This window comes from Chrysochloris asiatica, unplaced genomic scaffold (assembly GCF_000296735.1).
Source record: "Chrysochloris asiatica unplaced genomic scaffold, ChrAsi1.0 scaffold00310, whole genome shotgun sequence".
Classification (NCBI taxonomy): Eukaryota; Metazoa; Chordata; class Mammalia; order Afrosoricida; family Chrysochloridae; genus Chrysochloris; species Chrysochloris asiatica.
The window spans coordinates 293,468-311,155 of record NW_006408828.1 but is presented as its reverse complement, the minus strand read 5'-3'; the positions used below and the strand labels follow the sequence as shown (position 1 = coordinate 311,155).

Below are 17,688 nucleotides of genomic sequence, written 5' to 3'. Positions count from 1 at the left end.
CCCTCTTGAATGAGATATAGAGATCCTGATTCTGCTGTGATTAAAAGAAGGCAAAGACAAAAAAAATTTTGGTTTAAAATGAGGCTACTCAATGATCAAAATAGTTATTTTAAGTTAAAAAAAGAAAATTAATCTTCAAATAAGCTGATATTATTTGGAAAATTCATCTTTACCTACAACTCGAAAAATACTTCCATTGCTTTTCCCCATAATCTGAGCCTAGCAGGAGAAGTCAAATGGGTGAGAGAAAAAAGCATGTCTGAGGAGAAAAGACATCTTCACAGGTGAGTGGTGCACTTGGAGTCTCAATATTGCAGTAAGATGCACGGGTCTAGTTGTTATGGGCCTTTCCTTTCTGCCTTTGCTTGTTGATGGCTTTACTTGCTCCTTGGTGGCCTTTGGTTGCTCTTTAGCTACTTTTGTCTCAAGAACATGGTCTCTGGTTGGCTGAGCTCCACTCCCAGGCCTCTCAGGTTCCTCCTCGTCCCACACCTGCTGCTCAGACTGAGCCCGGAGCAACTGCAGCAGCCGGAGCTGGACACGAAGCTCAATAATGGCTTCTTGCTCTTCATGGATTGCTTGATTCAAGTGATTGTTATTTCCAGCTCTTCATTCTGTCTTTGTAAACTTTCCAGAATGACTTGCAGCTCCTCTTCATCTTCACTGTCACTCTCACTCTCAGAGAAATACTCTTCAGTTTCACTTTGACCATGTTGTTGACAACTCTGAATTTCAGCAATCTCACTTCTGAGGCTTTCTATCTCTTTCCTCTCTGAGGCAATCTGCTGGTGCAGAAACTGCTCCATGGCGTGAAGCTTTTCCCATTCAGTCAGGATCTCATTCTCCCAGGCAAGGAGAGAATTTATAACTTCTTCATTTTCATTAATTTCTTCTTGGGAAACATCTTCTTTTGAAAGACTGGCTATTTCTTGTGAAATCTTGGTTTCACACTCTTGTCATTTAGCTTCTCTCAGTTTTCTTTTGAAGACCATCAACATTCTTTGTACTTCTCATAATCTTTCTTCTTTAGATACATGCTTTATCCTACCCTGCAAATCTTAATGTGAACAATTCAAAAGAAACTCCTGTCTTCTGATCTCTTCCTTAACGTTCTCTTGGGTGCCTGGCAGTGTGGGCATAGTGGCCATGTTAGACCACTGAAGAGGTTTTTTTCACTTCTTTAGTACCACATTTCCAAAGAGTTCTTGCACATATGTGAACAACACATACAGGACACGACTGCTAATCTGAACCACTAGTCTGAGCACTATAGAAATGATCTGTGTGTTCATTTTTGCCAGGAAATGAGGAGGTAGTTACATTCTGGCATTTCCTTCAGTAAGTGTTGGAATTTGTGCACTTTCTCACTCTTGGTGCCCCTCCCTCAAGCCTCTTCAAACTGGGGCAACAGCTCTTTGGTAAGCAAATTCTCTGGGAGGTTTGTCAAATACTCTCTCAGCAAACTGACTATAGTGTTAGGCTCATATTCATTCCAATTTGGAGACACTTCTCAGTCACAGGATACTTTTAGTGAATCCATCTTTGATTTAATTCCTGAAACTCTGTAGCTGCCTTCACACTTCGTACTTTTTGCGTAATCTAAACATTCTCGGAAAACTGCAGGCAGGCAAATGCTGTCATACGTCAGCCAAAGGAATTCCAAACGTGGGACCGAGACTTGGCACATCCACTTGAGGCACCTCTGCCTCTGACATTGGCTTTTCCTTTTTCTTTTTTTCCTTCCACCATTTAAGCACACTGGCTGCTGTCAAGTCTTTTGACTTCTTCTTTTTATGCTTTTCTTCTTTGGGTTTCTCCTTTATTTCAAAAATCCTTTTCCTTTTTAGAAAAGCTGGACTTCCTGAAAACATGGATGGGCTTTCAGCTTCATCTCCAGAGCCATCTTCCTGAAAGACAGCATAGCCTTCAGTTCTTTTTTTCCTTCTTCTTAAATTTCCCTTTTTCCTTCCCATGATCTTCCTCCTCATCAGACACTGTCATGGGGGAGGGGAGGGCTCACCAGTCCAGTACCACCCAGGAAATTTAGCAGGGCTGATCTCTTTAGAGTTGGGAGCTCCATTAAGTCCATTGTCATGCTCCCCCGTGAGGTGCTCACTGGGGCTGCCAGTTGGGGGCAGGAAGCACTCAGTCATTCTGACTCTCTGACAAGAGGTGACATCCTTTGCTCTGTTACCTGTTTATTACATCTGTGCCAGCTCTTGCACCATCACTGCTCCAGCTGCAACCACAGTAGCCGCCTCCTGCGCGGCGCCCCTGGCCAGTCTCAGAAGCCCCATTCCCACCTTACCCGGCCTCCGCCTGTTTTCAATGACTGGGGATCAATGTATCTTAATGGGATGTTTGATCAATTTCAGATGAAATTGGTAGAATTATTCAATCTCACCATTACTGGCTTTAGTGGTTTGTGCATAAACTTGAATAATAGTGGTATTAACTGGAATTCCTTATTGACATATGGATATTGTACTATCACAGACAGCATTATACTTCAATAAAGGTCTTGAAATGTTCTTTTTGCTGATAAATGCAATGTCATTTCTCTTCAATTTGTCATTCCCAGTATAGTAAACCTTGTGATTGTCAGACTCAAAATGGCCTTATCAGTTCATTTCGGCTCAGGAATGCTTACTGGTGATATTGATTTTTATGTATTCCATTTCATTTTTGACAACTTCCAGTTTTCCTAGATTCATACTTTATATTTTCCATGTTCCAACAGTTAATGGATGTGTGCAGCTGTTTCTCCTTATTTTGAATTGTGCAAATGTATGTCCCAAAAGTTTTACTCCATTTTCATCATTACAGTCAACCCTGCTTTGATGAGGCAGCTCTTCCCCAGCTGTAGTTTGAGTGCCTTCCAACCAGAGGGACTCATCTTTTAGTACTATAGCTTACAGTATTCTGGTGCTATCTGACAGTAATTCACTGGTATTCATAAGCTTTTCAATGGTGAAATCGTAAGAAGTAGTTTGCCTCTTTTTCTAAGTCTGTCTTTGTCTGGAAGCTCAGCTGAAACCTGTCCACCATGGGTGACCTTGCTGGCATTCAAAATATTGGTGGCATAGCTTTCAGGATCTCAGCAACATGCAAGCCACCACAGTGTGACAAATGAACAGGCGAGGGGTGGCAAATAATAATTGTTCAAAATTATTTGTTATTATTATTACTATTTTTGATTTGCTTAATCTAGGTGAACTTCTGGTGTGATGCCTGTAGGATCAGTACTGGGCTGCGAACCACATGGTCAACAGTTCAAACCTACCAATCGCTCCTGGCAAACCCTATACAGGGTCATTGGGGTTGGAATCAATTCAAGGGCATTTAACAACAACAACATAGCTAGGCAATATTTTAAGGACCTTATTGACTTATCTTACTGAAACTTCACATTATGCCTATGAGGCTGATCTCATCATGATTCCCAAAACCTGCCAGTATATGTGCAAGAGTTCTGAGACGAAAGAGAGACAGAATATAGAAAGTCAACACTTTGTAGATAAGTTCTATTCTATTCTTCCAGAATTAGAGACCCACCCTGGGAATTCAGGTTGCCATCCTCAAGCCTGTCACCAAGCTGGAGACAGTGTAGAATACAGGCAAGCAAAAGAACCCACAAAGCTTTCCTGCCATTTTTGTTTCCCTTTTCTTGATGCAACGTTTGCTTCATTGCTGTAAACCTTTAACAATGTACAGAGTTCTGACAAAATTGGTTTTGACAGTTTTTGCTTGTTTTCTTGATGTTTTTAAAGGGAGGAGGAGGCCATGGAGATTCTCAGACTTCCTCATCTTACTGCTTTTGTTTACCGCACTGTGGTTTTTTTTTTTTTTAGCATGCTTGAATTTCTTCCATTTCAAAATAAAACATCAACACCAAAATAAACTCCTTTCAATGTACCACTCTTGTCTTGCTATTTCCCCATTGCAAATGAGTTTCATATTCATGCAAATGCTCTGACAATAGAAAAGCTGTGTAGATATTCAGGAGGTATGTTTGGTGACAAAATGTAGCCACCAGCCTGCCCCTTTTCTCCACTAAGGGCAATTGAGCTTTTGATTTCTGGGCAGGAAGTGGAGGAAAGGAAGGGGGTAATAAAACCCCATTGACTGGGCAACCCACAAATCACTGTCAAGAGAATTTTATCAGTCTTGGTTGCAATATTTTGTCAGATCTGCCACTCTACAGAGGAGTACAGAGGCTCTACAGGGGAAGCACTGTACTACAAACTACAAGTTGATGGTTCTAGCCTACCAGCTGCTCCTTGGGAGAAAGACGAAGCTTCCTATTCCTGCAAAGATTTACTGCCTCAGGTTACTATGAGTTGGAACTGACTGGAAGGCAATTAACAACAACAACAACAACAACACTCTACAACCAGTGTCAAACAGAAATTAATTTTATCAAATACTAAACAGGCTTTATATTCCTAGTATTTTATTGAGGACAAGGTAACATCAACAGGAAGGTTTCTAACCATTTGTTGGTCCTCTGGTCCTTTTCTTTTGCTAGTGCATGGTAGTGGTGGATAAGAAACAACAGTTATCAGGGAGGTACACTTATCACTAATGATAAGCTTCTGAACACATCCCAAACACAGTCTTTAAAGATTACTGATCATCTCAGACAGCAGAAGTAAGCTTCTTAAAAAGTTTCTGCAGAATACTTTTACTCCATATGACTGGACTGGTGTCTTTTTCTTCTTTCTTTCTTCCTTAATTTAATACCCAGGGGCATGAACTGGTTGATCATCATTTCTGAGAGGCACTGAGGAAGGGGCTGATGTTGTGGAGTTTCCATACACAGTTGGAACAACTATAACAGACTGTAAAGAATGAATAAAACAAGCAATATCGTTACTGTAATTCTGTTCAGCTTCCCCCATCCTTGTCCATCAGAGTCAAGCACAAAGATTGTGTTTAAGTACCAGCAAACCCATAATGAGATATTTCTTTTTGGTATTTGCCACTGAGTCAATTCTGACATTATGACAACCACATGTATGCAGAATAGAACTGCATTTCATGGGATTTTCAAGACTGTGCCCTTTTGGAAGCAGATCACCAGGCACTTCTGGGTGGGTTTGAACCACCAACCTTTCAATTAGTAGTTCAATGCTTAGCAGTTTGCCCCATTTTTGCCTAAGTCTAACACCTATTCAAATGATTTTACAGAGAAGAGACTCACCGGGATGGTATAGGGGATTGCTTGAAAGGCAAAAAAAGCTGAAGCACAATTTATGGAAATCTCCACGAGGGCAAAGATCATCAACATGGCTGAAATTCCTATCCCAGAAATCTGAAATTAGAAACAGACAAGCTGATATCTTCACTAATTAAGATGGCCTCCCATAAACTTCAAAAGAGACTGACCTACAAAATCTTCTGTTGTTCATAATCAAACCACTCCATGATTATTTATGTATTATCATCATAGGCTTATTTCAGGGAATGTGAATTTTCTTAAAGAGTTTTCCTGGAAGTATGCAATTTAATTTGGAAACATTAAAAAAGTAGATATTTTCTCTTTTCAATGGTTTTTATTTTTTTAATTTTTATTGTTGATTGAATGAAGGTTTACAGACATGATCACATGTTTTACATTCACCAAATCACTCTTTGTTTCATCTCAATGATTACAATCACCTCTATGCAACAATCGTTAACCTACTTCCTCCCTATGGTTCCTATTTCCATTCCACCTACCTTCCCATCCGTTCTCAACTTTGTCCTTAGGGAACTGAAACCCTTTTGATTCTGAATGATTGACCGGTCCATGGTGAGCATACCTTACTAGTGTTGTTGTCCCTCCTTTATCTACTGCTTGCTGGAAATAGGGCCATAAAAGTGAGTTCTTTTCCAGACCTGGTTGAGAGCCCTAATCTTGGTTTCCTCCAGTCTCTTTCTGACCAGTAAGCCTATTTTACAACTTGGAGTTTTGTTTTACATTTCTCCCATTCTCTCAAGAACCTTCTAATGTGATCCCTTTCATTGCAACTGGGAGTAGTAATAGGTCACTATCTAGTTCTTTTGGCCTCAGAGTTGTGGGGAGTGATGTTCACATGCTCCCTTAGTCCGTTGGACTAATTGATTCCAAGCACCTTCTATTCTCGCTACTTTTCTTTATTCCTCACATGGAGAGACCAATAAGTGCACTTCATTGGCTGCTCATGAACTTTTAACATCCCAGATGCTATGCACCAAAGAAGGATGTAGACCATTATCTTTGTGGACTCTGCTATGCTAATTGACTGTGGTGTGCCCTGAGATATGGTCCTGAGTTCCCAGACCCAGTAACTCATTGCGTCAAGGTGTTTGGTAATATATAAGAAGTTACCATTTGTGCCTCCTGAGTTAACCTCCTAGGCAGTGAATTAGTCTCCCTTCCATCCCATCCCTGGTAACCAGCAAAGAATGTTTCTTTTAGCATGAAAATCTTTTCTTGAGTTTTTACAACAGTGGTGTCATACAATATTTATCCTTTTGTTATTGATTAATTTCATTTAGTATAATATCCTCCAGATTAATCTATGTTATAAGGTGTTTGACAAATTCATTGTTGTTTTCACCACTGCACTGTATTCCATTGTCTGCTGTTTTTATCCATTCTTTCATTGATGGGTATTTAGGCTGCTTCCATCTTTTCACTATTGTCAATAGTGCTGCAGCAAACATTGCTGTTGTTGTTGTTAAGTGACATTGAGTCATCATTTCCGACCCATGGTGACCATGTGTAGGGTTTCTGAGGAGCAGCTGGTGAGCTTGAACCATCGACCTTGCAGTTCAAAACAACTTTACAGTCCAGTACATTAACCCACAGCGCCACACACTCGTGACCTGTCTCTTATTTATTGTGTATATATACCAAGTAAAGGGGATTGATGGGTCATATGGTCATTCTATTTCCAACTATCTGAGGAAGAACCATAACATTTCCCACAGTGATTGAACCATTTTACATTCCCATCAGCAATGTAGGAGGGTCCCAGATTCTCCAAACTCTCACCCATATTCGTTGTTTTCTGTTTTTTTGAACTTTGTTACTAATGCTGGGGTGAGATGAATTTTCACTGTTGTTTTGATTTGCATCTTTCTAATGACTAATGATCATGAACATTTCTTCATATGTTTGTTGGCTGCCTGAATATCTTCCTTGGTGAAGTGTATGTTCATGTCCTCTGCCAGTTTTTAAATTGGGTTGTTTATCTTTTTCTTGTAAAGGTGCTGTAGTTTTCTATAAATTTTAGAGTTTGGACCTTTGGACATAACAGAGTCTGATATGTCGTTGCAAAAAAATTTTTTTTTCAAGTCTGTGAGTTCTTTTTTCACTCTTTTGGTGAAATCTTTTGATGCACATGAGTGTCTAATTTTTAGGAGGTCTCAATTATCTATTGTGTCTTCTACTAGTCATGTGTTTTTAGTATGTTTGACAGTGTGTATTAGAGCCCCTAAGTTTCCCCATGACTTTTAGTTTTATAGAAATGTCAGTGGTCACTTAAAAAACAAGATCCAGAACTATAGTAAAGAAGAAAACAATCAATGACTCCAGATTCCACTTCTTATAAATAACCAAAAATGACATATGATGCCTATTATTCTAGACCTGTGTGTATTGACAAAAGGTAAATAGAAGGATAGATTCTTAGAGAAACAAAGAAAGATAGGTATAGAGATAGATAGCTAAAGAGTGAACAAAGCGAAAAGAATAATTCTTTAAGACTAGAATTATCTTATTTTTCCTGTTTTGAAATAAGAGTATTAAATTGACTTGAATTTCAAAGAAGAAAAGAAGTCAAATGGAAGGAATTTCTGAACTTCAGATGAGTATTTCTTCATTACAAGAAATACCAAATTTTATAAGATTTTTCTAAAATTAAAAATCTGTGAATTCTCTAAAGAAGTTGGCATTATTTAAAAACTTACTTGGTGTTGGTTGTGTACTATGGAATCGATTCTGACTCACAGAGACCCTGTATAGAGTTTCCGGTGCTGTAAATTTATATGGGAGCAGAAAGTCTCATCTTTCTCCCACAGAGATTGAACCAAACTGTTGACTTTGCAGACCAACTCATAACTCACTCTGCTACCAGGGTTCCTTTGTTTTAATTGTTATTGTCGTTAAGTGCTATCCAGTCGGTTCCGACTCATAGTAACCCTGCATGAAGTTTCTGAAGAATGACTGGTGGGTTTGAACTGCCAACCTTGTGGCTCTAGCTGACCTTGTGGTCCAGAGCATTATTCTGCAATAGACAGTACTAAATGATTATTTATTAAAAAAACAAGGTCGTGAGCATTCTTATTTTACATCTCTCTCATATTTTTCTCTTTATTCTTTAGTTAAATGTTATTGTTTTCACTTTTCTTTTTTTTTTTTTGAGTGAAACATTGATTTTTATTTCTGTAACTCTTATATCCCTGGTTGTCCAGACTTAAATATTAAATGGTCAGTATATCTCGTTGATATCTTTACACTACTTCTCTATGTCTTTCTGAATTCTTTGATTTAGTTAAAATCTGGTATTATTGAATGTGGAGTCCTGGTGTGGCACTGTAGGACAAGCCCTGGATTATAAGGTTGGTTTGAACCTACGTGGCGTTACTACAAGTTAGAACTGACTAGAGAGCACTTAACAACAATAATGATTGAATATTAATAAATGTTTTATTAGCACTGCTTAAGTGTTTCTATTGTTTTATTGATAGACTTGTCTTCTTGTTTTTGTGTCTGCACATGAATTTGGTTGCATATATTATTTTTGAGTCGTGGTTTCTTTTTGTCAAAATTTGCAACATACCACTTCAGTGTCATTCCTCATCAAATGCTGCTGTGAAGACTGAGACAGGCTGATTTTTTTTTAGCTTGTAGTTAGTTTACCTTTTCTACCTGAACTCTTAAGGAGCCCTGGTAGCGCAGTGGAGTATGAGCTGGACTGCTAACTGCAAGGTCAACAGTTTGAATCTGCCAGTTGTTGCACAGGAGAAAGACGAGGCTTTCGGATCCTGTAAAAATTACCAGCCTCTGAAACCATATACAGGGTTGCTATGAATCGGAACCAACTGACAGCACAAAACCACCACCACCTAAAATCTCAAATCACACACACACACACACATTTGTTGATAAATACCGTCAAGTCATTTCCACTACAGTACCACACCAGCACTCTTTCTCTCTCTCCATATATAATATTGTCGTTGTTAAATGCAGTCGAGTTGGTTCCAATACAGAGCGACCCTGTATAGAGTTTCCAAGGAGTAGCTGGTGTGTTTGAACCACCCATCATGTGATTGACAGTCCTCTGCTTATCCTACAGTGCCATGCAAGGACTCTATATTTAATATATATAGATTGAAGGGGAACACCTATATTAGGAAAAAGGAATTCAAAATAATTTAGAGATATATACCTTGCTAAGGTGTAAGATATATGTGTGTCATATTTTGGATCAAATTTGCCCATCTTCCTTGCTTAGTTTTATTTCTTTACTTCAATATGTTTGTCTTTTATTTTATAATACTAATAATTCTTTACATGTTTCTTTTCTATTTTTTTTATCTAAGTTCATTTTGTTTCTGTTGTATGTTATTTCTTTTCATAATTATGGCACTGTCTCTTTCTGGTACTCAATTGTTTTCTGTACTGTATAAAGTTCTTTCTATTTCATTCTACATATGTTCTAATTGATCTTTTTTATAGACAAAGAGTAAAGGCAAGTAATTGAAAAAGATGATCCTGGTGATAGAAATGAAGCTGGAGATCCCATGATAGACTTTGGCAAGATCAATGATTTATTCATTGCAAATATCTTATGTAAACAAAACAAAAAGGGAGTATACCCATGAATCTCACCAGATGGAATACATAAGAATCAAATTGACTACATCTGTGGGAATAGATGGTGGAAATCTCCATATCATCAGCCAAAAGAAGGCCAGGTGCAGACTGCACAACAGACCATCAGCGATAGGAAATAGAAGACCAGAATGGATGTTAGAAGAGACTCTGTACTTGCTTGTCAGTATAGAGATGCTAAACTGAATGGAAGAAATGAGGGAGTAAAAGAGCTGAACCAAAGATTTTAAGGGCTGCTCAAGACAAATTCAAGTATTATAATGAAATGTGCAAAGATCTGGAGTTAAAAAGCCAAAAGGAAAGAACATGCTTAGTATTTCTCAAGCTAAAAGCACTGAAGAAAAAATTCAAGCCTTGACTTGAAATATTGAAGGATTCTGTGGGCAAAATGTTGAATGATTCAGAAAGCATCAAAAGAAGTTGGAAGGTATATACAGAGTCATTGTATCAAAAAGAACTGTTTAGTGTTCAACCATTTCAAGAAGTATCATAGATCAAGAACAAATGGTACTGAAGGAAGAAATCCAAGGTGCACTAAAGGCATTAGCAAAGAACAAGGTTCTAGAAATTGATGGAATACACATTGAAATCTTTATACAAACTGATGCAGCACAGAAGGCACTCTCTCATCTATGTCAGGAAATTTTGAAGACAGCTAGCTACCTGCCTAACCGATTAGAAGAGAACCATTATTCGTTCCCATTCCAAAGAAAGATGACTCAACAGAATGTGGAAATCATTGAATAATATCATTAGTATTACATGCAAGAAAAATGTTGCTAAAGGTAATTAAAAAACAATTGCAACAGTACATCAACAGGGAAATACCAGAAACTCAAGTCAGATTCAGAAAGACATGGAGCTAAGAATTTTATTGGTGATGTCAGATGGATTTTGGTTTAAAGCAAAGAATAACAGAAACTATGAAAAGGATTTTGACCATGTGAAGCATGACAAACTATGGATAGCACTCAGAATAATGGGTATTCCAGAACACTTGATTGTGCTCATGAGGAACCTGTATATAGACCAAGAGGCACTTGTTAGAAGAGAACAATTGAATTTTTTTAAATCAGAAAAGGTGTGCGCCTGGGGTGGATTCTTTCATCATACTTATTCAATCTGTATGCTGAGCAAGTATTCTGATAAACTAGATTATATGAAGAAGAATGTGGCATCAGGACTGGAGGAAGATTCATTAACAACCTGTGATATGCAGATGATACAACCTTGCTTGCTGAAAACAAAGAGGGATAAAAATACTGATGAAGATAAAAAACCATAACCATCAGTGTGGATTGCACCTAAATATAAAGAAAACAAAAATCCTTACCACTGGATCAATAAATAGCATCATAATAAACAGGGAAAAGATTGAGGTTGTCAAAGACTTCATTTTCTTGGATACACAATCAACACTCATGGAAGCAGCAGTCAAGAAATCATATGTTGTATTTTTCTAGTCAAATCTACTGCACAGGACCTCTTTAAAAGTTTAAGTATAAAGCTATCAGTTTGAGTTCTAAAGTTTGTATGATCAAAGCAATAGTATTTTCAATAGCCTCATATACATGTGAAAGTTGAACAATGAATATGGAATACTATAGAAGAACTGATTCATTTGAGTTATGAAGTTGGAGAAGAATATTAAAGTACCCTGGACTTTGAAAAGAACAAATAGGTCTGTGTTGAAACAGGTAAAGTCATAATGCTCCTTGGAGGTAAGGATGGTGAGACTTGTCTCTCTTATTTAGGACATATTATCAGGAGGGACCAGTCCCTGGATAAGGACATTATGCTTGGTAAAGTGGAAAGTCAGTGAAAATGAGGAAGACCTCCAACAAGATGGAGTTACACCTTAGCAGCAGCAATGGACTCAAGTGTTAAAATGATTGTGAACATATCACAGACTGGGCAGTATTTCCTTCTGTTGTGCACAGGGTTGCTATGAGTTGGAGCTGACTCGATGGCACCTAACAACAACAATAGATAAACCTGCCCACAAGGAATCTACTATTGATCACTAGATTATGTTTTCATATATATATATATACATACTGTGTTAGGACATGGGTTAATTTGCTACTTGGAAATTCTCTTTGCTGTTTATAAGTTAAAAAAGCTAAGGCTAATATGTGGAAACTGAGATTCTAGGTCTTAGTCATGTGGTAAACACAGACTAGTTCCCCTGTCAGGAATTTGTGCTAGGTTTTGTGGATGTGCCTTCTCAGGTTAGTAAGGAACTCGACTATGGAAATGAAGAAACTCAATGTTCTTCTAATTGATGGATCTATATTCCCATCAAATCTGGGTACATCTTGTGAAGAAGAAGGAAGGCACCAAGGACTGGCATTCATTTTATCATCTGCCTTTTCTACTTCTGCAAAGGGCCTGGTGTGCCCCACAAAGGCTTCTGCATACTAGGATTCTCTTTATCTTTTCTTTGCATTGACTGCTTTCGGCATCAGCGTTCTTTACTCCAGACTGGGGACGTTCTTCTCTCTTCAATTTTGTTTATGGGAAGTAGAGTTAGGGCTTGAACTCTCCTTTATCCTGCCACCAAAATCACAATGAAATCATTTGCTTCTCTACTTGGATGTAGATTTAAAAGCTGGATTCTGATTTGTTGTTGTTGTTGTCCTTTTTGTTTAATTTGTAGAGGATAAATTTTGTGTTCATACCTTAGTTCATCTTATCTATCAAGAGAGCTCATCATTTCTTTTTGCCTCTTTATAAGCTTTTCTATATACTGCTAACATAGTCATCTTTTAAACATAAAATCTAATTATACTAATTCTTTGTTTAGACCCTTCCATAGCTGCCTTTTGCTCTCAAAGTAAAGACCTAATCTCTTAGCACAACCCACAATTTAAGGTGACTCTTAAAAATCCAGCCTCATTTTGTGTTCTTCCTCCCTTGTCTGTCAATTTGTTGTATTGTGGTGGCTTATGTGTTTCTGGAAGCTATGTCACCATTTTTTATCAATACCAGCAGGTAGCCAGGTTTCAGCTGAGCTTCCAGACTATAAGACTATACAGTGGTAGGACATGGGTTGATTTGCTACTTGGTAGTTCTCTTTGCTGCTTGTAAGTAAAAAAAAAAAATAATAATAATAATACTAACATCTGGAAACCAAGATGCTATGTCTGTGTCAGTAACTTGGCTATCTGTGTAAATAAAATTTCAAATACTTAAGGTTTTGTGTTAACTTGACTAGGCCAAGGTTCTCAGTGGTTTCACAGGTGAGATGTAGTTATTCCCATGGTAAGAGCTAACAAATATATTCAACTCTAAGATGAGGTCTGGTATAAGCAGCCAATCAACTGAAAGGAATTTTTCTCTGGGCTGTGGTCTGCTTCTATGTTGAACACTCAGGCAAAGCTAGATTGCTCTCTGCTGGGTCTGGATCTTGCATCTGGCTCATCCTCTGACCTTCAGTTCTTTGGCCTGCTCCATTACCTGCTCTTCCTGGGAATCAAAAGTAGCCTGTCTTCTTACCTACTATAACTGCCTGCTTGCCTACTATAACTGCCTACTATAACTTTTTACCTACTATAACTGCCTGCTTGCCTTACCTACTATAACTTCTTACCTACTATAACTTCTTACCTACCATAACTGCCTGCTTGTTATCTGACCTACTGACCTTGGTTCATCAGCCCTGCACCTATGAGTCAGAACCCTGCATCTTGAAACACAGACTTGGGATTTGTCCACCTCTACAATGTATGAGCTTGATATAATCCTTGATATAATCCCCCTTCTCTCTTTCACTCTCTCACCTTCTCTCATTCTCTTATGGAGTGTGTTGATTCCATAAAATAAGCACTGGAATGTGAACCATAAAGTTAGTTCAAGCCCAGCAGTAGCTCCTTGGGGAAAAGATGCTACCACAAAGATTTAATTAAAGCCTCAAAAACCAGCTACACGTTGAAATCCTATCCAGTTGCTATGAGTCGAAAATGACTCTATGGCACTTAACAACAACAACACTATATATATATATATATATGTATATATATATATATATATATATATATGTGTGTGTGTGTGTGTATATATATATATATATGTAGTAGAGGTGTATCCAAACATCTATTCACATGATTAACAGGAGGATGGGCCAAGAAGGAATGCCCTTTATGTCTGAGTATATCTGTATAGGTAACTCTTTCACTTCATTCTATAGTCCTAGAGACCACATGATTGAGATTAAAGCTGGAATTGAATCAATGACTTTCCACTAGAGTTACTAGACAGTAATAATACAAAGAAAAATATTCTTGAGAGTGGAAAGAAAGAAGGTACATAGCAGATACTTACCACTGACGAATAGTTTTCTTTTGTTATCCCATTGATGCACATATCCACCAGCAACAGAATTATTCCAATGAAAGTAAAGATAGCACTAACAATATTCATTCCCACGTTGCTGTTCATCTAATGGAGAAAATGGGAATATTAAATTAAATATAGGGTAAAAGAAATGAAATAAAATAAGAATCTACCAAATTTAATGGTTCCTAATCTTTGACACAAGGTCCTAGTGTCATGCTTTAGGATAAGCCTGGACCATGAGGTCAGTTAAACTGCAAGGTCAGAGGTTCCACCAGTCACCCCTTGTAAACCCTATATAGGATTGCTATGAGTTGGAATCAACTTGACAGCACTAACATCAGCAACAAGTAGATTTGACACGGTGTCTGCAACAATGGGCTCAAACATAACAATGCTACAGATTGAGTAAGTATGGTGATAGGATGCGACCTTGGCATACACATTTCTTGATTTTAAACCATTCAGTTTCCCATTGTTCTGTCATAATAAGTGCCTCTTGGTACATGTACAGGTTCTTCATTAGAACAATTAAGTGTTCTGGAGTACCCATTCTTTACTTTGTTATTTACAGCTTGTTCCCTACAGTCAAAAGTCTTTGCATAGTCAATAAAGCATAAGTTAGCATCTTTCTGGCATTTCTGTTTTCAGTCAAGATCAGCAATGATAGCCCTAGTTCCATGTCCTCTTCTGAATCTGGCTTGAATTTCTAGCAGTTCCCCACTGATGTACTGTTACAACTGTTTTTAAATTATCTTCAGCAAAATTGTAGTTGCATGTGATATTAATGATATTGTTTGATGATTTCCACATTCTTTTGGGGTACAAACATATAAATATCTTTCAATTGACTGGCCAGGTAGCTGTCTTCCAAATTTCTTGTCATAGATGAGTGAGCCCCTCCAGGACTACTTCAATAAGTTGAAACATTTCAGTTTGTATTCTGTCTATTTCTGGAGGCTTTTTTTTTTTTTAACCAAAGTTTTCAATGCAACATGAACTACGTTCTTTAGTAGCATCAGTTCTTGATTATATTCTACCTTTTGATATGGTTGAACATTGACCATTTCTTTTTGGTATAGTGACTCTGCATATTCCTTCCATCTTCTTTTGATGCTTTCTGCACCATTCAATATTATGCCTATGGAGTCCTTTAATAAAGTTGAGGCTTGAATTTTTTCTTCTCTTCTTTTATCTTGAGAAATGCTGAATGTGTTCTTCCCATCTCCTCCAACTGCCCTTTGAATTTTTTCTGTTCAGTGCTTTTACTTTCTTATTTCTTCCATTAACTTTAATTTCTCTATTCTCAAGAGCACAGTATGAGGCTATGTGTTAATAGGCTGGACTGCGAAGAAGTTCTTTGAGTTGCAAGATTGGTGGTTCAGTCTCACCAGCTGTTCCTCAGAAGCCCTATGCTGAGTCGCTGTGGTCTGGAAACAACTTGATGGCACTTAACAACAACAACAATGCTCAAGAGAATGTTTCAGAGTCTCTTCTGACATCCATTTATGTTTTTTCTTTCTTTCTCATCTTTATAATGATCTTTTGCTTCCTTCCAGTATGATGTCTGATATCATCTCATTGCTTGTCTGGTCATTGGTCATTAGTGCCTAATGCATCAAATCGGTTCTTGAGTTGGTCTCTAGATTCAAGTAGGATATGTTGTTGTTGTTGTTAAGTGCAGTTGAGTCAGTTACAACCCATAGCGACCCTTTATAGGGTTTCTGAGGAGCAGCAGGTGAGCTTGAACTGCTGACCTTGCAGTTCAAACGACTTTGCAGTCTGGTGCATTAACCAACAGAGCCACACCAGGACTCCCAATTAGGATATAGTCAATGACATATTTTGTCTCTCAAGGACTTGTTTTAATTTTCTTCTATCTCATGCTTAACTTGCATATGAGAAGTTTCACAGTCTGCCCCTGGCCTTGTTTTGACTGATGATAAGGAGCTTTTTTATCATCTCTTCCACAGATTTAATCAATTTCATTTTTGTGTACTCCATCTGATGAAGTTCATGTGTATAGTCCTCTTTTATGTTGTTTAAAAAACTTGTTGGCTACGTATAAGTCATTGGTCTTGCAAAATTCTATTATGTGACCTCCAGAGTCATTTCTGTCGTCAAGGCCATTATTTTCCAACTACTGATGCTTTCTCTTTGTTTCCAACCTTTGCATTCCAATCACCAGTAATGATCAATACATCTTGGTTCATGTTTCATCAATTTCAGACTGAAGAAATTGGTTGTTGTTGTTAAGTGTTGTCGTGTTTGTTTTGATTCATAGCAACCCTGTATAGAATTTCCAAGGAGTGGCTGATGAGTTTGAACTGCTGACCTTGTGGTTCAAACTGACCTTGAGGTCCAGTTCTTTATCCCACAGTATAATGCTAAGATTCTGAAGAAGTTGGTAGAATTCTTCAATTCCTACCTTACTGGCTTTAGTGGTTGTTGTGTAAATTTGAATATAGTGGTATTAACTAGTCTATCTTGTAGGTGTATGGATATTATCCTATCTCAGACAGCACTGTACTTCAAGATAGGTCTTGAAATGCCTTTTTTTAAAAAAATGTTTTATTTTGAATTATGTGATAGTTTACATGGGAGAACATTAGCTTTACATTCATCCTATCATATATGGTTTCATTGCCATGGTTACAATCCCCTCCATGAATTATCAACCAACCACAGGATATACCCTACAATCCTGTCTCCCACCCTCTACCCCCTGGTCGTCAACATATAGCCCCTCTCCCTCTCTGGGTCTAAAGTCTCCAGCCACTCCGTTTCTCCACATCATTGTCTCTGCCTCCATCTCTGGCATCACTGCTTCTCTGGGTAGGGTCCTGCTCTCCGCTCTTCTCCCTTGATGGTCCCAGGGACTTCCGCTCCTAGACTGCAAAGTTAATCACTCCCCTCCTTGCTACAAGGAGATCTGGTAGCGTAGTGGTTACAAATCAGACTGTGAACCGCCAGGTCAGCAGTTCGAAACTACCAGCTGCTCCGCGGGAGAAAAATGAGGCTTTCTGCTCCCGTAAAGATTTACAGCCTCGGAAACCCTGTACAGGGTGGCTATGAGTTGGAACCGAGTCCACAGCCCATAACCACCATCCTTGCTACAAAATGTCTACCTTTACATTTCCAACCCTCACAATCAGCCCTGATAACAATTATTGACCATTTTATCACAAGAGACCTATCCGCATTTCCTTTCATCAGCACCACCTAGACAGATTGGATACTACTCAGTGGAGATTCCACCTTTCTCCACACCCACTGGATCTAGGTTCCCTCTTGAAAGCTTGTAAGTCAGTCACTTTTTGCCTTTGTAGGCTCCCTCCTCCCTCCATTTTGGGTAGCTAGTGTTCAAGTTACCCATCCCTGTCTACTCTTCTACTCTATGTATGGAGGGGGCGGAAATGATCCTTGCTGTAAAGATTTGTTTCCTCTTTTGAGCTACTGCATCCATAGGTGTAGGTCAAGTTCAT

The 17,688-nt window shown here is 38.3% G+C and overlaps 1 protein-coding gene and 1 pseudogene across 1 annotated transcript in view; both read right to left on the bottom strand.

Moving 5' to 3' along the window:
* Positions 1–219: 219 nt before the first annotated feature.
* LOC102816843 lies at positions 220–2,153 on the bottom strand (annotated as a pseudogene).
* A 48-nt stretch (positions 2,154–2,201) lies between these two features.
* Positions 2,202–17,688, bottom strand: part of MS4A12 (membrane-spanning 4-domains, subfamily A, member 12) — a 37,466-nt gene continuing 21,979 nt past the window's right edge. The window contains exons 4-7 of the mRNA XM_006875036.1: positions 14,192–14,308; positions 5,204–5,314; positions 4,744–4,841; positions 2,202–2,319 (exon numbers count right to left, since the gene is read on the bottom strand). Of these exons, the coding sequence (XP_006875098.1) occupies positions 2,202–2,319; positions 4,744–4,841; positions 5,204–5,314; positions 14,192–14,308 (444 nt within the window). The remainder of the gene's footprint in view (positions 2,320–4,743; positions 4,842–5,203; positions 5,315–14,191; positions 14,309–17,688) is intronic.